The 22,783-nt window shown below is 49.7% G+C and overlaps 1 protein-coding gene across 1 annotated transcript in view; it reads left to right on the top strand.

The window, feature by feature from the left end:
- P2rx3 (purinergic receptor P2X 3) overlaps positions 1-22,783 on the top strand; it is a 30,590-nt gene that overhangs the window by 2,069 nt on the left and 5,738 nt on the right. The window contains exons 2-8 of the mRNA XM_005331595.5: positions 5,465-5,600; positions 6,015-6,086; positions 6,299-6,362; positions 7,010-7,103; positions 7,394-7,471; positions 8,177-8,318; positions 8,869-9,005. Coding sequence (XP_005331652.1) covers positions 5,465-5,600; positions 6,015-6,086; positions 6,299-6,362; positions 7,010-7,103; positions 7,394-7,471; positions 8,177-8,318; positions 8,869-9,005 — 723 coding nt within the window. The remainder of the gene's footprint in view (positions 1-5,464; positions 5,601-6,014; positions 6,087-6,298; positions 6,363-7,009; positions 7,104-7,393; positions 7,472-8,176; positions 8,319-8,868; positions 9,006-22,783) is intronic.

Genomic DNA, 22,783 nt, shown 5'->3' with positions numbered 1-22,783 from the left:
CTTGGCTCCAGACAGGAGACTGATGGAGGACAGAGACAGCTGTCTCCTGGACCAGCCCACTCAGCTCCCACTGCCCTTGTCTGTTCCTCATTATGATCAGATCAGATGGGATCCTTCAGTTCTGGGGGCCGGAGGCCAGCCTTCTGGAGGGAGCAGGAGAGGCTCTGTGGCGTCTTGATACCCAGCCCCATCCATCTCCCAGCCTGACAGCTCCCCACGGGGCAGTGTTACATCAGCTGCTCAGCTGCATGCTCCTTGGCCCAGCCCCCTAGCCCGAGCCCATCTCTGTATATGAGAACCCATGCTCTATTGTGACCTTGGGAATCCATTGTTGTTAATTAGCAAAGATGCGCCAAGTGTCTCTTCATGCCAGGTGTTGGTATGCATGGAGGATAGAACTGTGAACAAAAGCAGACGGGGAACCAGGCATGGTGGCGAACACCTGTCATCCCAGCGAACCAGGAGGCTGAGGCAGGAGGCTTGCAATTCCAAGGCCAACCTGGGCAACTCAGGGAGATCCTATCTCAAAAGATAATAAAAATGACTGAGGGTGTAGCTCAGTGGTGGAGCATTACTGAGTTCAATCCCCAGGGCCAGGGGAGAGGAAAGCATACAGGGTCTTGAAGCTCACCGTGTAAGGCAAGAGGTGGGCATTGAGCCAGTCCTCACCACCAACAAGTGTGGAATTTCATCTGTGGCTGAAAGGTACACAGTGCCAGGAGAGCCACTCCCATGTAGGTGTTTGACCTCAGGGAACTAAGGAAAGGTTTTTCTTGAAACGCCATGTCCAAACCAAGATCTGAAGAATGTTCCTGAAAGGAGCAACCAGGTTCAAGGAGGAAAGAAGGAGGGTCCAAGGTAAAAAAAACCCGCCTCTGCACAGGAGGGCAGGAAAAGAAGTTCATGGCCAAGCTGAAGGAGCAGAGGTCAGAGTCATGTAAGATGCAGGAGAACACAGAGGCCAGACTCCGACTCTCAGAGAGCTCTCCTTTTTACAAGAAGTAACGGACAGGAAGAAAGCTACTGGAGCATTTCAACATGTGTGTGAGTGACTGAGGCTGAGAAAGACAGCCTTGATGAGATCCGAGCTGGGAAGACCACGATGGCCAATCTACCCAGAGCTTGGGGGAGTAGGAGTGGATGGGGAAAAAAAGGTAGGAGGGGAATACAGTCTGATGGAGAGATGAGGGCGCCTAGCCTCATAGTATTTGCAGGGTTCAATGCTGTGTTCTTAGCATGTAACTAAAACTTGAATATTTTTTCCCTGTTTTCTGAGCCGGGTAGACAGGATGCCCAGCCTTACCTAGTGGAGTGCAGCAGGAGGTGGCTACTCCTCTGTGCATTCACAGCAACACGCCCCCTTATTCTCTTGGCACGTGCTGTCACCCCCACCTCCAGCCTCAGCTGCTGTCATCACTGGTTTCCTTTATCCACCCCACGTCCACAAGAGGCCAGAATTTACCCCACGTTTCTCCCGTCTTCTCTGAGCCCAGGTGGTAATCCCCAGTCTCCTCTGTGGGGTGGGACTTCCTAAGGGCCAGTCCCCTTTCTGGATCCTGGAAATAGAAGGAAATCCTTGGGGCCTGAGTCCCAAGGAAGTGCTGGCTGGTGCTGGCCTGACTTTGAAGAAGCTCCCTTTCTGGTGACCTGCAGGGAGGGACTTTTGCAGTGCTTCAATCCTCCATCCCTCAGATGGACCAGCGGTGGGTTAGAGAGTCCCTGACCCATCACAGCCCTGCTCTCCTTGTTTCTCCACTGTACACACAAATCGCCAGCTGCACGGCCACCCACTTGGGTTCAGAATATCCAGCCTCATCTCAGATCTTATATAGCCATTCGGCACCTAAAGCAAGTACAAGAATGGAGATGTCAGGTTTCAAGAGAAGAGCCTTGCCCCCCAAGTACCTCTTGACTGAAGGTAGCACTCTGAACACCTTGTCAGCACATCAGGCAGCAAATTCTGTGGGCGGACCTGTTGGACCCGCCATCCTATGGTCCAGAGAGAAGTGCCACTCTCCTTCCTGCCTGCCCTCTCTACGCGGCAACTCCATAATGATACCGTGGAACACAGAGCATCAGTTAGAAGCCCAGTTCTGACGCCAACTAGGAATGGGACCTCGGAAGCATCCCTTTAGGCCCCTAAGTCTCAATCCCCGGATCTGGAAGATGGGTTTAGGAATGCCTCCTCCCAGGGAATTATGTCACCAGGGAGGTGACACACGTCGAATACCTTGCCTGAGACGGTGACTCAGTAATACTCAGTAATAGATGGGACTATTAATATTCCACAGACTCCCTATCGCGCCTCCCCCTTTCCCTCTGCCCAGCTCACACCTTCCTAAGAGACCCCTCTCCTCCAAAACACACAACACACGCTCTTCACACCCACTCCCTGGCCTCCTCCTTGACTCCCTGGGGGTGGACGGGAGGGTGCTGGGATGCTGCTCTGGCCTCCTTCCTGCACATCCCACCTGCCAAGGAGCTGCCACCCGCCTTCCGCTCTATAAATAATAAACCAGGAACTCGAGAAAAAAATAAGTCAGAGCAGCAGAGTAAAATGCCAAGAATTGGAGGCTCAGTCCTGCCCCATCTCCTAAGCCCCAGCCTCTAGAGACAGTCTCGGCCCCTTTGTTCTGGAAATGAAGCAGCCCCTCATTTCCAAGCTGCCCTGATGACATTCTCAGCCCCGTGGGGCTACTGAAATTCTTCCACTTGTTATTTAACTCAGAGAGAGAAGTCTAATACGGCCTCTCCTCCCCACGGGGGAAAGAAGGAGCCTTAGAGGAGGAGAGGGAGGAATGGGATTGGTTAATTGTCCTGAGCGCCTTCCAACTGAGACTTTCCTGAGCTCGGAGAAGCTTCCCCTGGAGATGGAGCAGGGGTTTGCAGGGCAAGCACCAGGGTCCAGTTCAGGAGGGCAACTGTGCGCTGGCCCTGAGCTGGGCACAGCTGAAGATGCTACGGTGAGGTGGCTATGAGTGGTCTGAAGCAGATTGCCTGGTTTGGGACCCACATACCAGCCGTGTGAACTTGGGCAAGTCTGCCCACTCCTCTGTGCCTCAGCTTCCTCATTTGTAACATGTAGGTAATTATCAAAGCTGCCATACTGGCAAGGATTCATCAAAGGAGTCAGCTTAGTGTCCCGTGTTGGCTATATGATAATGATCTGAACTCTGCTTCTCATCTGCATATGTTCCTGAACTTTAAGGACAGGAGCAGGGGTCTCCAGGAGCCATTACATTGGATCAACACAGAGAAATGTGTCCATTCTGTGGCCAGGTACACTGAGGCTTAGGAAGGGTGTATTTGGACTTCATCATCAGCCATCATAGCTGGGAGCAGAAAACCAGGGTCCCGGACCTCACTCCATCCATTCTGAGGGGCCCAGGTCCAGGAGCTAATCATGCTGTCTGGATATCTACTCCATTTTTCTATATCAGGATGCTCCTTTCTCTTCTGCTAGAACAAAACATGATGAATGAGATCCTAATGAAACTCCTCCCCTTCCCAAAAAAAGAAAAGTGCCGGGGAGGTAAGGCACACAATAGCACAGTGCTCCACAGAGGCCTGGTGTTCGTAAAAGCATTTACAGGCTTGTGAATAACTCTTAATGGCGCATTAATCAGGATGCTGCTGGCTCTAAGGCAGCAACAATAAAACAGGTAACAGGTTTGGAGCCATTTGCCAGTGCTGTGCATGACCCCACCCTTTCTCTCCCACTCAACCATTCAGACTTCAAGTAACACTACAGAAAAATGATAAAGATGCAGGGTGATTAATATGTTAACTAACAATATAACCATTTCACAATGTATACATATTTCAGAACTTTAATTGCACTCTGAAATATGTAAATCATTGCTTATTGATTTAAAAAAAGAAAAAAGAATCCAAGTGAGTGAAGCGCCATATAGGGGTCAACTCCAGATCCTCACACTGAAAACCGAACAAGGAGCCACTTGCAAACATCATCCTGTGTTTGCAGTGATCATGACCATGGTGTCCATCTTACAAGTGATAGTGACCCTCCCAGCATGTTCTGGGAGCTTCCCCCTCTGCATCTTCCAACAGTGGAGGACCCTGAAAGTCATCCAGCTCAACCTCCACCCGGGGAAGGGGTCTCCCCTTAACACACCTGGAAGGTCATCATCCAGATCTCTTTGGCCTTCCCAGCCCTGCGATGCCCACCACCTCCCACAGCAGCCCATCCATGGCGACTCAATGGTAGTTAGACAGCTCCTGGGCTTGGGATCCTCACCACCCACTAATAAACACCTCAGGTCAGCTCAGCCCCAGGACTGCCTCTGCAGCTGCCCAGCCTAGGACTCCCACAGTTTTGTCTCAGTCTCCTGCCACTCATCTGATGCGGTTTTTCTACCCTGGTGAGATACAGAAAATGACCCTAACCCAGCATTTCCAAAAGTACCTTCCAGAAGATGTCAGTATTTCTTCAAAACCGGCATCTGTGCTTAAATAAGATTGGGAGGGGCGGGGGTTGTAGTGGTGGTAGAGCAGTAACAGCATTTGCTTGCGATTGTGCCATCAGAAACAGAGCATGCCCCTGGCTGGAGGGGGCACTGAACCAGGCTGAGAGTAGCTTGAGCTCTGAGGGTTGCGATGGTGACTGCATGTGAAATGCAGAGGAGACAGTTGTCGGGTGCGACTGCGGGCCCTGCTTGCTGCAGGCTAAATCCGGGAGAGTGGTGATGGCAGAAGGGAAGGGAGCCCAGCTACATCCCCTGGGTGGATCCACGGCTTTAAGCAGCAGGGAGAAGCCACTACAGGTAAATGACCACTTGGTGGCAGCACAATTCAAGGAATAAGATTAAATCCCCTGCCCCACCCCCAACCCCATTCCATTCACCTGCCAGGTAAAGAAGCAACCCCTGCCCCTCTGTCCTCCTCCATCCTCACCCTGACACTTGGAGGGAGGAAGGCTGCCAAGTACTCAGTTCCCAGGGGCCTTTGGTCGATTTTTTTCCTAAACATCTACTATGTGCCAGGTGTTTAGGATACAGCCATGCACAGAGCTGGGAATGCACATGCTCTGCCCTCTGCCCCTTCTCTCCTGGAAGCCTGCCAGAGAAAGGACTCTATTATCAGCAGGAATGACTTTAAGCCAAATTTTTAACAGGGCAACAGCTCCCAAGAAGGTGAACATTTGTTCTTAGGGGTAAAAAAAAAAACTCACTCTTTGATGTATAAAGCACAAATATGCACGTGGTATCTGTGATATTGAAGCGGGGAGCAATTATTTTTTAAAAATTCTAAAAAAGCTCCTTGGTGGGGGAGGTAGGGAAACACTACTTTAAGTTCACCAGGGACTCACTAGGGTCCCCCATGTCCAGTAAGGCCTTGTCCCTGTGCTGCCATAATGCTGGCCAAAAGAAGCCCTCTGCCAGCATCTTCTGCTAGGCCTATGGACCCTTGTCTGTCTCGTTGCATCTCTGCTCTCCTGCCCCAGATGGGTTTTCTTGCACGAGAAGGCATACCAAGTGCGCGACACAGCCATTGAGTCCTCGGTGGTAACCAAGGTGAAGGGTTTCGGACGCTATGCCAACAGAGTCATGGACGTGTCTGATTATGTGACCCCACCCCAGGTATGGTTTCCCTACTCACACCTGGGGAGGGTGGGGAGGAGGGGGCTGGACAAGAAAAGTGCCCCTGGGACTCCCAAACCCGAGTCAGTGGTGTCAGCAACCCGTAGAGGGCCTGGCCCCCTGGTTGCTGGGATTTGTGGGGCAGCTTGGGTCTGACCTCCAGAATGCAGTTCTGGGCGTCAGAAAGCTGGGTTCCTCTCCAGGCTCTACCTTGACTCATGCTGCAATCAAAACACAGCACCCACGTGGGTGGTCAGAAAGAGCCATTCGGATCCTAGCTCTGCCCTTTGTTAGCCCTGCCACCTTGGTCAAATCCCAGAGTCTCAGTTTCCCCCTCTGTAGAGTGGGGACAGTAGCAGTCCCTGTCTCAAGATGGGGACTGTTGCAGGATTTTCTCTCCCTGCTTCTCCCAAGGGCACCTCCGTCTTTGTCATCATCACCAAGATGATCGTTACTGAAAACCAGATGCAAGGATTCTGCCCAGAGGTGAGGGGACAGAGGAGGTTGGAAGAAGGGGGTCAAAGAAGAAAATGCTGTAGGGAGAGGTCGTCGGCAGGGAGGGCCTGGGTGCGAGCCTCCTCGCTGTGACTGGCACCTCCTCCCTCCAGAAGCCGCCACTTTGGGAGGCAGTGGGAGCCCAGGGGCTCACCAGGGCCAGGGAGGGTCCCTCACACTCCTGCGGTCCCATCTCCCCCCAGAACGAGGAGAAGTACCGCTGTGTGTCTGACAGCCAGTGTGGACCTGAGCGTTTCCCGGGTGGGGGTGAGTCAGCCCCTTCCTCACCCCTCCCATCCCCAAGCTGTTTTGGGGGGCAGCAGATCCCTGAGAGCCTACCCTAGGAGCAGGCAGAGAACCCACCTATCGATCAGCATTTGTGGGGGCTCCCTGGGTGGCAGACCCAGAGGGGCCTATGAAGGTGCCCCCAAGAGGAGTGTGAAGTCTAGGGACGCGGAGCCAGGCAGGGGCACAGCAAAGTGGCATGTGCTGTCCAGGGAAGGGAAAGCACAGGAAAGGGAGAGAGACTGGTTCTGAGAGAGTGGCCCCGAGCCTTCCTGGAGGCCGCGGCATTTGGACTGGGCCCTGAAGACAAGTGGGATTTGGCAGGACAGAGACGGCTTCAGGCCAAAGGAGCAGCTCCAGCTCAGAGGTGAGGAAGAAAGAGCTAGAAAGATAGGGGCTCCGGGTGCTGGGGCTTAAGGAGCTGTCAGAGGAGGGTGTGGACTCTCCTTGGTCTGGTCTGCAGCTCAGGAGGAGGACAGGGAGAGAGCTGTACTGTGCAAGCACACAACAGCGAAATAGAGGGTCCGTTCCTTGGCAGGTCCCTGGGGCAGGGTGGTCCCTGATGAGGAGGGGGAAGGGACTGGCAAAGAGCAGGTGGCCAACCAGCCTTAGTGGCTCCTCCCTCGCAGGGATCCTCACCGGCCGCTGCGTGAACTACAGCTCTGAGCTCCGGACCTGTGAGATCCAGGGCTGGTGCCCCACGGAGGTGGACACCGTGGAAATGTGAGGTCCTGCGCCAGACGGGAGGAGAGAGGACCCCACCTAGTTCCTCTTTGCCAACGTGGGGAGCTCTGCATCTCTGAGCTTATGGAGGGTCTCAATGTAGTGTCTCTTCATGGGGGTGGTGGTGGCCTCTGGTTATCATCCTGCCTGCCCCTTCTCTCCCTTTGACTCTGGAGACCCAGAGAGGCCTTCCCATCACTCCCCTTCATCTATAAGAGGTCTCCCTTGGGAGGCATCCACCAGGGGAAGAGGCTCTTCCTGAGGGCTAAGGCTTCCATCCTCACCCACAGGCCTATCATGATGGAAGCGGAGAACTTCACCATTTTCATCAAGAACAGCATCCGTTTCCCCCTCTTCAACTTTGAGAAGTGAGTCCTCACTTCCTCCCCCAATCACCGGGCCACCTCACCTGCCTGAGAATGAGGTGCCCCATGCACCATGGTTCTCTCACTTCCCAAACCCCATCTCCAGGACTCCTAATCCCAGCCTCCCAGCGGCCTTGGCCTCTGACTATTGAGTGGATTTGGGGGCTAACTTCCCTGCCAGCCTCCCTGCCTTGGGCTCAGACCGACCTGGGAGTTTTGTTTGAACCAAGGAGGGACCATTTAAACTTGGCCCTGAGCACAGATGCCTCCTGAGATTGGAAACCAAGGAGCTTGTCCGTTTATCTTTCCCTACATCAATCCCCCATGTGGTATCCCTTTTCTTAGTTCAGCCCCTTGTGTAACTCAGTCATTCATGAGGGCACGAATGGTGGGCATCTGCCCTGCGCAAAGTACAATGGCAGGCCTGCAGAGGTGCCGAGTGTCAGAAGTGACTCTCGCCCTCCAAGATGCCCAGCCTGGCAGCTGGGGACATTGGGCATGGACACACATAACCCCACTATGGATGGAGAGTGTTTGGGGTTAGAAAAAGATGCAGAGCAAGAGGGGAGGGAGACAGTGAATACCCAAAAGCTCAGGACATGGACGCCCCTGCCTGGGTGTGGAGAGCCCTGAGCCCCCTGAAGGCTGGAGAGCAGTTTGTGTGGGACCACTTTAACCCTGGCCTTGCCTCTCTCCTCTTCTCCCCAGGGGAAACCTCCTGCCCAACCTGACAGCCAGGGATATGAAGACCTGCCGTTTCCATCCTGAAAAGGCTCCTTTCTGCCCCATCTTGCGGGTGGGGGACGTGGTCAAGTTTGCAGGGCAGGATTTTGCCAAGCTGGCCCGCACGGTGAGAACCTAGTTCTTCTTCTGTAACCTCTACCAGGGGAACTCAGCCCTTCCCCAGACTCCAGAGCTCTTTGGAGGCAGCCAGGAGACCAGGAAAGAGCTGCGGCAAGACAGCGCCACCTGGTGGAAGTATCCCAGGCCTGCAATTGGCTTTGTCCCTGAATCCTTTGAGCCCCCATCCAACCCCTACCCTGAGTGGTCTCCCCTCCAGTGACCCATTTCCCCCAATCCTCAGTTTCCCATTCCTGTATTTATACATCCCTTTAGGGAGAGGCGATAGAACTCTGAAAAGGGCCACACGAGGGGACAGTGGACCCATGGCCACTTTCTCTATATTGTAGACAGGGAACTGAAGGTTCCAAAAGTAAGAAGGACCCTGAGGCTCCAGGGTTCTACCCCTGGCTACAGCACTTCTTTACTGTGACCAGTCACTTTCTTTTCTGCCTGCCTCCACCTTCCACCTACAGAATAAAAAGAAGTCACTTGTCACAAGCCCCTGTCCCACTCTGGCTGAGCTCAGGGGAATGCTCATGTCTGGCCCCTTTCTTCAGGGTGGAGTTCTGGGCATAAAGATTGGCTGGGTGTGCGATTTGGACAAGAGCTGGGACCAGTGCATCCCCAAATACTCCTTCACTAGGCTGGACAGCGTTTCTGAGAAAAGCAGCATCTCCCCGGGGTACAACTTCAGGTAAATCCCCGCTCTCCTGGGGCATGGGGGAAGGGAGTCAGCTCCAGAGAACTTCACCTCAGGCAGCAAGGCATACTGGGAAGGAAAGATCCTTGGCCCCCTCCCTGCTCCCATAAGGCTTTGGCTCAAACTAGGGAAGGACTCTGTAACAGGCAGCTGCAGTGCTGCATGGGCTGTGCTGTGAGGTGACAGCTCCATTACAGGAAGGGACTGAGCCCAGTGCTCCTGCTCAGGCCATAGTGAAGCCCGATGGCATAGTGAAGCCCGATGGCCAAATCCTGCTGAAATGCTGGCTGCTGTGATTCCTGGTCTATTCTTAGCACTAACATGTAGAGGTAATGCCTGGACAGCCCCATTCCCTGTCCTATGCCTGGACTTTCTAAGGTCTCTCACTGACCAAAGTAAGGGCAATAACTGTTCATTTTACAAGGTGGTAGTTTTGCATTTTGCAAATTTCCAAACCAGGAAATTTCATGAGTCACAAATAACAAGTATAATGATTATTAGTTCTTCCTCAGTGCCTTTCCAAAGAACTTAAACCAGTCTCTTAATATCATCTAATATGTATTCTCATTAGCCTTCAGACTTAAGGGATCTTTTGGGGTTTTTCCCATTTGGAATAGAGGGAAAGAGGAACCATAGGATGCACTATCTGGAATACTTGAAGGGCCTTAGAAAAACCCTCGGCCTCCTCACCTCCTAATTTCCCCTTCTGAAAATTTATGATAGCATCATTATTATCCTGAGAATCCTATCAGCCAATACTTGAAAAGCTTTAGCTCCTGGTTTTGATTTACCTTTAAAATCTGAACACTCAGTTTCTGCCAGGGTCCTGATTAAGTACACAGTGTTGTACACTAAAGTACAAATGTACTCAATAGGCAGTGATAGGGATGATCTACATATGATACATTTGTCATATATTCAAAGAATTGTTCTTCAAATTTCCTTTGTTGTAGTAATACTCTCTGTTATAATGGCATACGTAAGCTAAAAGAATCACATCACTTTTTTTCACTTAATTTGTAATTTTAAAAAATAATTACCTTTCCCATTAAGCTTTATATTTAATAGTTTCGAATATATATGTATGTTCTCTGGAAAGAAGAATTTTTAAAAATTGAAATTGCTTTCATAATCAACTCCAGAGTTTAAAAAACCATAGGAAACAACACATATTTTAAAGTAGTTTAAAAATACTGTTTGGCTCCCTGGCAGAAATTGGCATATTTATTCAGTCAGTACATCACACTGAAATCAATACAAAGGATATTTGTATGGTGGCTTAAAATAGTAACACATTAATAAAATTCTCATAATCTAAAATGCAAGTTTTCATCCTCATAACTTCCCTCTGGCCACTGGGGATTCTTCAGTCCTCCAAATAACTCATTTGGCAAGAAACACTTATGAAGAGTAAAACTATCATGAAGACCCCAACAACTGGTATCATACAGTTTTAGAACAATGTCTTTCATTTAAAGAAGAATGGGTCTGAAGTTCTTATCTCTAATTTATCATGCTGTGGCTATCCACCCAAGTAGGCACAACAGGCCTAAATAAGCTTGGATTGTATTTGGGGACACAAGATGGAAGATCTCTAAGGATCTCACCAGTGTAATTTCCGGAACCTAAGGAAACCCATCTGAGAGGTATGGGCCTCCAGGAAACTGACTCCTTCATCAAAGCCTCCAGGCCATAGTAAGAAGGGGCAAAGCACTCATTTGGACCTTTGCAGTTGAAAAGAGTTTCCAAGCTGGGTGCAGAGGTGCTTGCCTCTAATTTCAGAGGCTCAGGAGGCTGACATAGGAGGATAATGAGTTCAAAGCCATCCTCAGCAACTTATCGGGGCCCTAAGCAGCTTAGACCTTATTTAGGCCTAGGTCTATCTCATGCCCTGTTATGCTTACTGGGGAAGATAGCCACAGCACAATAAATTGGGGATAAGAACTTCAGACCCATTCTTCTTTAAATGAAAGATATTGTTCTAAAACTGCATGACACCAGTTGTTGGGGTTTTCATGATAGCTCTATCTTCATAAGTATTCCTTGCCAAATGAGTTATTTGGAACCAGCCGCAGCAACTTAGCGAGGCCCTAAGCAACTTATTGAGAACCTGTCTCTAAAGAAAATATGAAGGGGCTGGGATTGTGGCTCAATGATAGAGCACTCACCTAGCACGTGGGAGGCCCTGGGTTCAATCCTCAGCACCACAAAAAATAAATAAATAAATAAATAAAATAAAGATATTTTGTCCAGTTACAACCAAAAAATAATAATAATAAAAAGTAAATATGAAAAGGGCTGAGGATGTGGCTCAGTGGTTAAGCACCCCTGGGTTCAATCCCTAGTGAGAGAGAGAGAGAGAGAAAGAAAGAAAGAAAAAAAGAATTTCCAGAGGGCCCAAGGAATAACATGGAGGAATATTTGCCATCCATGACAAGCAGAGGCCTCTCCCCACACTCTCTCTCACAGCCCTACATCTGGGTGCCCACCCAGGACCCTCAGACTGCCATCAGCCTACAGGCACCATATTGGCATCCAAGCTAAGTTAAGCACCTATGTGAGAGAGGCACAAGGTCACCTTTCTGAGTGCTCAGATAAGAAGAAAGGGGACCCAAGGCCACGTTGGACACACAATGTGTTTTCAATGACGTGGTCATTTTATGCTGCTCTTGAGAATCTCACTGTGTAAAGCATTCTGTCCGCTTTGGCTAATTGTTCCTCACCCACCCTAAGATAGGTACAATCCCCAAATGAGGAAGTGGAGGATCGCAGAGTTAAATTCATTTCTCAGGACCACAGATCCAGTGGTCCCAGGAGCCTGGATACCAATACATTTTCTTAGATGATCTCCACCCCAGTCAGGAAGGCCAGGGACCTTTGCACTTGTTGATCCTCAGAAGACTATGCCTGGATAGTTGGTACTTTCAGCACCACTTAAAAACAAAGAATCTGAGTTCCAGAGAGGTTCAAGGATTAGCAGATGCTGGAGACATAATTTGTAGCCTGCCCTTTTGTCTCCCAAACAAATCATTTGCCTCTTCCTCCAATAGAGGCCAGATTTTTCAACGTCCTACTATTGCCATTTGCTCTGGAGAGAAGGGAATTGTTCAGCCAAGATTCAGTCTTGTTTTAATCTGCAAATTCAGATATCCAGAGGCAGCTAGAGATTCACATTTCCATCACTAATTACTTCTGCAGCTCCTTTCCAAATGCTACCCCCTCCCCTACTTTTCACAGTTCTTTGCCTGCAGAATCAGAGATTTTGAGAATTTTAGGCGTTAAAGAACCCTTGGAGAGGCCTAGACAGAATCCCTCACTGTACAGAGGAGGAAGTGGAAATTCCAAAAGAGGAAGTGACTTGGCTAATGTCCCAGGGGCATGTTGGCATAACCTTGGAGGTCACTGGATCCCAAGTCCTACCTCAGTCTCTCTGTGGCACAGCCCTAGATAAGAGGCTCTTCCTAAGGTGACTTGTTCATCATTGGATGGATTCAGTTACTGGCAAGGTAACCTCAGGTTGAGCCAAGATGTGTCTCCCTTCAATTCCTACCCAGAGTACTTGGTCCTCTTCATCTAAATTAACCTTTATTTGTGATTTCTCCTAAAGTTTCTACTCATTCTCTACCTAGAATTTGATAGAGAGATTTTATTTTTATTCCTAGGTGTATTCTGCAAGGGTAAAGATTCCAGGAAGCACTTGAACTTACTCTTTATGAAGCCTCTTTCCAAGCACATTGAGAGTGCAGTGGGGTCATCCGGATTTGTAGTGGACAAAGTGTATAATTTCTAAAAATTAGAACTGATGAGAATTGCTAATTCAGTGGTATGCCGTTAAAAGACATCCCCAGAGGTAGGAGGTGGCACCCTGCAGAGTAGACAAGGGACTCATAACTGTGGGCCAGGTTCCTGCAGCCCAGGTTGACCCTCCATTCACTAGAGGAGATTTTAAACAGAGCAGCCCTCTCTTCCCCAAAGTGCTAGGACAATATATAGTGTCATCTGAGCGTGTATGCTCGTGGGAGTTTGTGAGGGAGTGGGAGTGTGTGTTGGTGGGCGAGTGTGTGAGGCTGAGTGAGAGTTTATCAATATGTGAGTGTGTGTGTGCATAGGCACTGATGGTACAATGACAGATTAATAATACTGTATCTGTCAGGTCTCAGCAGGAAACAGATGGCCCACTCAAACTGGGTAATTTGAGGAGAGTTTAATAAAGGGACTGTTTCAAAGGTATGGGCAGGATGCAGGGGAACCACAAAGGAGAGAGCAGGCTCTGGGGACAGTAACAGAACAGGGGTGTAACGGGGGTGTGGCCCAGGTCAGCTCTGCCCAAAGGCAGAGCTGAGGCAGAACAGTCTACAGAAGCAGCTCAGGGAGGGAGGGACGCCTGTGGGTGTCCAGTCGAGCCTAACAGCCCTCATTTGTGGAATTACAGCCCCTCACTAACCCATGGAGGTCTCTAACCACTTTATTCCCCTGGCCAAAGCATGAGCCACATCCAGAGAAAACGCTCATACACATAGACATGAGCAACTCTGCAGGCATTTAAAAAAAGGAAAAAAATCCTTTCTTTTGCAACAGATAAGACATAAATGCATTCTCAGAATAATAAATTAGAGCACTGCTGACCTACATGGAGTAGATAGGGGCCTACCCTTTGCTCCTGAGGCCTACTCCTCTTGCAAGAAGTTAGCTTTCTGCACAGTTTAGGATTTTCCTTCTGGTCCTTTCTCTATGTATATGTACTTATGCAGCATAAAATTCCAGGACTTTGAGACCTCTAAAAGCCTATCCCTAGTCCTTAGATTAAAAGTCTCTGAAATTAAGTCTGCAAAGCCTTTCACACCTGTTTTTGTCAAGATTCACAGCTCACAGCACCATCCCACCCACCAAGGTAGACTGAGAAAGGTTTCACAACTTGCCCGAAATGATACAGCCTGATTAGGAGAAGAGGCACATCAAGACGCAATGCCAGGGGCCTGATCTATATTCATTGCTTCTAGCACACCTTCCAGCATCACGTGGCTTGTAAAAAAAAGAAAGAAAGTAGCTGTAAGAGATATGCCCAGCGGTGATTGCCAGAGTGACGAGAGAGAAAGCAGAGCAGAGCCATGCATTTAGCAATGTCTGATTTCTCATTTCCCCTCTGAGAGTTCCTAAGACAGCTTTGCTACTAAAAGGCAACGCAGTTTTGGATTTCCTCTCTTGGTGTCTGGGACAGAAAAACACTTGTTCATCTGCTAGATGTTCCTCGTGCAGTAGGTGTTTCTAGCGATCATTCCGTGTTGGAAATGTACCCACAGCAGCTTTCATGAAGCTCTAAGATTTGGCCCCAGTTCTGCTTCCATGCTGAAGCACGCAGATCAGCAAGATCTTAGGCCAATCTACAGAGATGGAATCGAAGTGTGCCCCTGGCTTTGATCACTCTCTACAATCTGGATTTTTCTCCTTCCAAAAGTCATAGAATATGTGTTAAAAGCAGCCATTTCCATCATTTCCACAGAAACGCTGGCAGGCCCTCTTCAGCAGGGCATATTAGCTTGAATTTTCCATGATCCTTTCTCATCTTCAACCTCTTGACCGTGGGAGGTGAGACAACATAAGTGATCCTGGGTTTATACAACCCTATGTAAATGTTTGTGTCTGTCCTGAGTGCACAGCAACCAATGTTATTGGTGGAAAATATAATCCAACACTCTTTGAGCACTTACCAGGGAATCAGGGATTTAGCATGAACTACCTCCTCCACTCTGAAGAGACATCTTGTTCTCTCTGGAAATCTGGGTCTCAGAGGTTAATTACCTGTCCAAGACCACACAGCCCATTGTGCTGAAGGGGAGTTCAAACCTTGGCAGCCTGACTCCAGAGCCTATACTTGCAGCCACAGTCACTTAGTAGGACCAGTATGGTTACCCCCATTATACAGATGAGGAAATGGAGGGCAACAAGATCACTCTCAGAAACAGGCAGGTAGTGTAATGTCGTTCTCAAGTACAGCTGCTGGCTCCATGTCCATTATCTGTCCTTGCCTTATAAATTAAGGATAAATTAATAGCAATACATTTTTTAAAAATCAACAAAACAACTTTTTAAATGTCTGCCTTGGAGGTTGATTAGGTCCCTAGACTACAAATAAATAAACTTGGCTCTGGTCCCTTCTCTAAGGGGAGGAGTCCCAGCCGGCTCTACGGATGTGGCCCCATCCCAGATGCAGTGAGTCTGCCAGGAGATATTTTCCTATCAGTGCAATATCAACTGTAAAAGTGTATTTCAGCTGGCAAAATTACTTCCCACAGGCAAAGCTTTGCTGAGAACACCAGCTCCTTCACTTGGAAACCCGAATTCCAGGCCTGAGTTTTCCCTTGCAAGTCAAACCCTGATCCCGCAAGTTTGTTGCTGTTTTTCCTGCTGCAGTAACAGTTTCATGTCCCCACTTCAGGAAGTGGTTTCCACCACTCTAGGGGAGGATAGATCATTTCCAAACAGATGTCTGGGAGCTTCTAAGGGATTTGTACACCATGATAAAATCCTTCTCCATTCAGCAAACACTTATTGACTGCTGACTGCTGCAAATGTCAGCTCAGCATGGGGAAGCACTTGCAAGGTGGGGAGCCATCCAAAGCTAAAATCTGGCTGCCCCTGGAGGTCACGCATTGGGTTTCTTGTGCAGGACGTATTCAGACGTCATGAGGGAAACCCCTTGCAGATAATGTGGGGAGGACTGTACAGTGCTCTTCCAACTTCCAGATTATGTCACATCCTGAGCTTTGGGGCTGATACATTGTGAAACAGGGCAGTTGCTATGATGAAGGGATTTTTATTCTAGTAGGAATGATCGATCTGAACCTAAATGACAAAACTGTCCGTACAGAAGAATATAGTTGTCCCTCGTATCCATGGGTTCCATGTCCATGGATTCAACCAAATATGGATTAAACATATTTGAAAAATACAGCAAGGTATGGTGGTGTATAATCCTATAATCCTAGCACCTCAGGCAGCTGAGGCAGGAGGATCCCAAGTTTAAAGCCAGCCTGGGCAATCTAGAGAGACCTCAGCCACTTAGCAAAGACCCTGTCCCAAAATTTAAACAAGTAAAAGGACCAAAGATGCAGCTCAGTGGTAAAGCACCCCTGAGTTTACAATCCCCAGTACCCTCCCAAATACATTTTTTTAATAATCACATTTTTCTAGTTACAGGATAGCAACTATTTACATAGCACATTGTATTATATATTGTAAGCAATCTAGATCTGACTTAAAGCATGTGGGGCAATGTGCATATTGTAATCTGCAATGCCTTTTTTTTTTTTTTTTTCTGGTACCGGTGATTGAACCCAGAGCCTTGCTCATGCTAGGCAAGTGTTCTACCACTAAGCTCTATCGTCAGCCCTATCATGCCATGGATTTGGGCATCTATGAGGACTTCTGAAATCCATCCCCCGTAGATAACAAGGGACAAGCCAAAGGGAAGTAGAGGTAAAGCAGACAGAGCCCTGGGTGTGGGTCAGGGGACATGTGGGCTACAGTTAGAACCTTGCCACAGAAGCTCAGAGTGATTTGGGGTGATTAAAGGCGATCATCTCTGAGGCCCCTTCAAGCTGTAATAGCCTAAGCCAACACGTGTGGGTGTCTGGGGAAGGGGTTTGAGAGCTTGGGCTGCTGAAGCGTGCACTATTATTTATAGACCTATCACACTAAAATGGAGCTTCAACCCTGCCCTGCAGAAGCACATCTGACAAATGATTTATTACGGCAATTGACGTCTGTACTTACTCATTCTTTATCTATTGCCGCTAATAGCACAAGGGAACACACGTGTGAAACGTCTCAGCACCGTCAGGCCTCAGGATTTTCAGTTTGGTCCTGTCTCAGGGGTGTCCTGTCTTGTCACAGAACAGGTGTGTCAGTGAAGCTCCTGGTAGGAAAGCACACGCAGCAGGAGCTTGAGAGGAAAACCCCTCAACAGGAAACCATGTGGAAGCCCAGGCATGGACAGAGAAACAGAGGGCCATCACCACCTTAGGTTCGCAGCCATGGTGGGAAGAATGGGAGTCTGCTTTTGAGCTGAGGTCCCTGACGGGAGCTGTAGTCACAGAGGGACAAGGCCCCCAGATGAAACCAGAGCAGGGCAAGGGCCCAAAGGCAAAATAAATAGCCCCTTCTCTTTCCTGCCCACTGGTTCCCTGCCAGTGTCTCCCATGTCCAAAGCCCAGAACAAACCCAGAGGGCAAGAGAGCTCTGAATGCAGCCTGGGAAGATCAGCCTGCCAGACCTCTGGCACCAGAGACCTGGAAACATCTGCACACCAGTTTTCTGCAAGTGCCTGGCTCGGTGGTTCTTCCAGGGGGACCCATCAGGGGAGCCTCCCATTGCTGACCACTGCAGCCCTGCATGCGCCCTCCCCTTCTTCCCCTTCCCCTTCCCCAGCCCAACACTGGCAGGAGTCCAGGCTCTGCTCTCTCTACTGATACTTGTGACCTGGTCCAGTCACAGCCATGCTATGCTTTCAGCAGCAGAGGGTTTTCAAAGGCACCCTCTCAATCAGCCCCCTTCCCCCCCCCACCCCGGGGCCCACAGTGAGCTCTCTTTTTTAGCTCCTGTCTTCCGGAGGCAGTCAGGTAGGCAGGGGCTGCGGATTCCAGCAGCCTGTGTCCAGATCTCAGCGGTGCCCCTTGCAGACCTGGTAGCCAGAGAGTCACTCTGCTCTTCTCCAGCCTGTAGTCCCGGGGCATGTTGCCTGATGATCGATAGCTAATATGAACTGGAAACTGTGCGACAGGCACTGCGCTCAGCCCTGCACTCCATCCAGTCGCTCATTTAATCCTCTCAACAGCCCTTACAACGCTTTCTATTATCTCCACTTTACAGATGTGGAAACTGGCACACAGGGAGGTGAAGTCGCCTGCCAAGGTCATATAAACTCTTTCAAGGGGCAATGTCAGGATTTAGGAATAGGATTGCCTCATTTCAGAGTCCCTAAGCCACCTGCCACTCCACTGAGCTATCACTCTGAGGTCTAAACGAAGTAACAGGGTGATGCCTGTGGTCTAGGGCTGAGCAAGGCTATATATTATGCCCCTGCTCCATCCCCCACTTCTCCTCCACTGGGCTGGTTCCCACTGATTGCACTCACTTTCCCACCTCGCCTGTTGCCAGATCTAAATGTTTTCTATTTGGGAGAGAAATAGTCTGTTGATGCCACCATATACTAGCTCCATCTGCATAAGGAGAATCTGAAGGAGTCCAGTGGGCAGGAGGAATCCCTCAGGCCGGTTAGTCTCATCTTTCCAGAGGTCAAGAATCTCAGGAGTTCATTACTTCTAGCGAGCATTTTCCTAACCCCTTACTGTGAACACTAGGCCAGTGGGCAAACAGACATGGTAAGAGGCAGCTTGTGTTCATGGTCTGGGGTGGTGGGGGCTGAGGCTGCAGCCGGGAGCCTGGTGGAGATAGGAGCTAGGAAAGCAGCCCGGGGGGCCCACAGCCTCTGCTCTGCACAGTAAGCCAGCCCTCTGCAGAAAAGGAAAACAAAACCTTGCTTCCTAATGTTTGCCAGTGCTCATGGTGTAGGTCAGTGGTTGATTTCAAGCTAGGATGAAGTCATAAACATGGAGTCAGGAAGAGATGCACATGATTAGTAAGGGTGAGGGGGACCGGCCATTACCACCTCTACCCTCCAGCCCACCCACGCTCTTTCAGCTTCTTCATAGACACCAGGTCCCTTCCCAGACGGGAGCTTGCCTCTCTCTCAGCGGGAAAGCTGCCCCCACCTCTGGACTTGATGTCTTTGAACTCCCCAACCCTTCAAGCCTCAGCTTGAGTGGGCATCTTGGGGTCTGGCATCTGGTAGCTGTGCTGATGTACTTGTTGAATGCTTGAAGAATCAGAAGCCATCTGAGCTGGGCCCTAGTGGATGAATAGGAGTTTGAGGGTGGATGTATCCTATAAATGAGTTAATCCCTTTATGTTGGCCTCACCTGGTCCCAACATTTAATATCTCATAATGGGGATTCACTTTCCACATGAATTTGGGAGGGGACAAACCATATTCAGACCACAGCACTGGCTAAGAGTTTGCCCTATAGCTGGACTGACTGGGTTTGAATCCGAGTTTTATTCACTGACTGTTGGCTTTGTGACCTTAGAACAGGTTGCTTATCCTCTCTGGTCCTTGGTCTTTCTCCGAAAGTAGGAGGGACAACAGTACATAATCTCATGGGATGGTTGTATGAAGTGAGTTAGGTATAAAGCACTTGGCACAGGGCAGGGGACACAGTGAGCTCTCAGTATATGTTGGCAGTGACTGTTGCTAATATCACTATCTCCAGGAGTGAGAAGAGTATATACTTAAGATAAATGTAGAAATTATTTTATTTATCCTGATCCTAGTATAAGAAGAGCACCTAATATGTATGGGCCCTTTCTCAACTGATCCTCCCCATAACTCTTTTCTTTCCATTTTTCATTTGACATAGAAGGCTCAGGTAGTTTGAGTGACTTTCCCAGGGATAAGAAGCCAGTTCATGAGAACCAAGCCGCATGCCCAGATTCCTAGGACCTGTTAGGAATCAGCACAGGCTTATTCATAAGAATGCAGCATCCTGGGAATTTGCCTTCTATCTAATCCTCCCCAATTTTAACTCATTCTTTGTCTTTTGGCAAACTCTTCTGCCTGAGCCTCAATCTTCTGATCTATGAAACCAAGGGTGTTTGTTGACAGGACATAATGGCAAGTGCCTATAGTCCCAGCTACTCAGGAGACAAGAGGATTACAAGTTTAAGGCCAGCATGGGCAACTTAGTGTGGCCTTGTCTCAAATAAAAAATAAAAAAGGATGAGGATGTAACTTAGTAGTAGAGTGTCCCTGGGTTCAGTCCCTAGTGACACAAAAATTACAAACCTAGGAGGGTCTGTGACAGTCAGGGTAAGTACTGCTAATTGCTATAACAAAAAATCCTTTCACCTCAGTGGCTTAACACAAAGATTTATTTCTTGCTCAGGGCATACCAGGTCAGTGGGGGTGGGGGGGACCCACATAGTCATTCAGGGATCTGGGCTCCTGCCATCTTGACTCAGTCTTTCCCAGGGCCTCAGAGATCTCCCCCTAGCTCCTGAGCAACTGGCCACCAGGTGAGGAAAGGGAGGATGAAGAAGAGAAGCTGCTCTGAACCACCTCCCCTCACCTCTGGACAAGCCTCACTTTCATTCACATTCTACAGGCAAGAACTAGTCATGGGGCCCCAGCTAGACACAAGGAACTAAAAAATGGGTTCCAAAACATGTGCTGAGAGACCTGTGACCACCGGCCATCTCTGCCCCAGGGGTCAGCCAGATCTCCACACTGGAGCACAGGAATCGGGACTGTGGGACTCTCCTCCCCAAGCTGTCCCTCCTCCTCCCTCCCCCCTGGGGAGGAGAGTCTGTCCCTGCCAAGCCTCGAGGGTGGGTGGCTGGTGAGATAATGATCTTCCCATGCTTATTGCCTCTTGGAAGGCAGGTGCTGGAGAAAAACCAAGACCGCTTTGATTTTTCTCCCTGTTTCCTTCACATTCCTTCCCAGAATAAATTCAGCCAGCCCTCGCTCCAAACAGCAGTGCCCGGGATGCAGACTTCTTGTTCTCCACGTCAGTGTCAGAGCGTTTCTCGTGGCCATAGCCTTAGGCTGGGAGTGAAGGCCTTTACCCTCATGCCCGAGCCTGTGGCCCATGCTCTCGCCCTTGCCTGCCTCATTGGCATCAGTTGTCACGGCTCTGAGACAGGGGCCTTGAGTTCTCCAGTGATGTAGAACCCAGAATCAGTAGGGCTTTGAGACAGTACAGGGCTGCCTGCACCCTTAACAGCCACCTAGAGCCGAAGGCGGACGGTGTGGGACTAAGGGTATGGCCTTCAGGGTCAGCAGCACGGATCAGAACCCCGCTCAGGCAAGTTACCTTCTCATCTGTCTCATCTAGAAAATGGTTCAACAACCACACATTCTTCCCGAGATTAACTGAGCTGCTCATGCTAAGGGATCTGCGTATACTTCCGGTGCTTTATAAATGGCTGCGGGTGTGGAAAGGGTCGTGGTCTCTACTTACCCTCAGGCCAACCTGGAATCCAGGAAGACTTCTGGAGCCTCTGCCCACTGCAGATACTTCTTTTCCAGACTTCTTAGATACCTCCTTTAGAGGTCTCCTCAGAGAAGGCTCTTGGCCTGATCACACCATCTTTAGAGAAATGATATCCTTCCGATGTCTACCTGTCATCCTGCTGCTGCAGCTTGAATTCATCCCGTTCCCTTGGTCTGTGAAGCTCCCTCCCACCCACCACCCAGACAGAAGTTACTAGAGTTAGAGATGGGTCACCTGTCCCACCTGTCCCCGGCCTCCAAGCCTTTCCTTCTCAGGCCGAGTGGTGGCAATGCCTTCAGCCTCCTCCCTGGGTCCACTCTCCTTTCACCCTGGGCCTCAGGGACTTGAGAAGACCCTCTTGCCTCCCCTGCCTCTCCCTCCAGCTGCAGAGCTCACAGGAAAGAACTTCCTGGGTCCAGCTCCCCCAGGGGCCTTTTTCTCACCAGTCTTCCACCTTTGCTGGGCACACAGGTCCTGGCCTTGCACCACAGAAAAAAATGTGCTGCCCTGTGCCCATGCACCGCAGAAAAAAATGTGCTGCCCTGTGCTCCCGCACCCCTTCCCCACCCGACAGAGCTCCCTAGGCCTGAGCTTCCTCCTCTGCCCCCTGGGGATGACTAGGGTAAGTGTCCTGGCGGTGGGAAACAGTGGGTGGTCTCCAAAGAGGTGATTAGGTGAAGGTGCTATTCACAAAGAGGCACTGGGGTCAAGGAACCGAGGAGGCTGGTGGAAGACCTCTAGGCTAGCTGCCAAGAGGGCTGGCATGGGCAAAGAGGGGACATTTCCAGAACCTGGAGAAATCCACAGCTGCAGGACAGGGCTGCCCTTCAGGTTCTTGGCCTTTGAGGGGGAACTGAGCCATTGCTTGAGCCTCAGCAGACTAAACACCCTGACCCTCCTGTCCTCCCACCCCCTGATTTTTGTGGGTCTATCTACAGAACCCGCCTGCAAATTGAACAGGGCAACTGGTGGAAGCTGTCTCTGAGATGAGGCTCCTGGGGCCCAGAGCTGGACAAAGACCGGCAGAGACTGAGCATGGAGGGCAGGTGGACAGAATCACTAACAGGGGTTTCTGTGGTGTCTGCCTCCAGGGTTCAGTCCCACGAAGTGTTTACCTACCACCACTAGCAATGGGGGGAGTGTATGACCACGCCTATTTTTCAGTCATGTAAACTGACACCCTAAAGACTAAGTAACATCACTGCTAGCAAGTGATGAAGCAGGTTTTAGACATCTCTGCCTTTCTCCAGATTTCCCCACTGCCCGAGGAGTTGGCTACAGCCAGAGTATAGCCAATGTTTTATGATTGAAGGTGACCCTTCCCCATCACAATTATCTTCCTCCGGTTTCTATAATCCCTCCATTATTGATTTGCTTGGGCTGAGCTTTTCCTTCTCCCTGCTGTACAATTTCAAATGCAAATATCTATGGAAGAGATACCACTTCCGTCATTCGAAAAAAATTTCTTTCTTTCTTTCTTTTTTTTAAAAATCCAGGTGCACTCCACCACTGGCTACATCCCCAGCCATTTATATTTTATTCTGAGACAGGATCTAAGTAACTGAGGCTGGCCTCCAACTTGGAATCCTCCTGCCTCAGCCTCCTGAGTAGCTGGGATAACAGGCATGCACCACCGTGTATGGTCATTCATTGAAAACTTCC

This window comes from Ictidomys tridecemlineatus, chromosome 4 (genome assembly GCF_052094955.1).
Source record: "Ictidomys tridecemlineatus isolate mIctTri1 chromosome 4, mIctTri1.hap1, whole genome shotgun sequence".
Taxonomy (NCBI): Eukaryota; Metazoa; Chordata; class Mammalia; order Rodentia; family Sciuridae; genus Ictidomys; species Ictidomys tridecemlineatus.
This window is presented reverse-complemented; position numbering and strand designations above follow the sequence as displayed.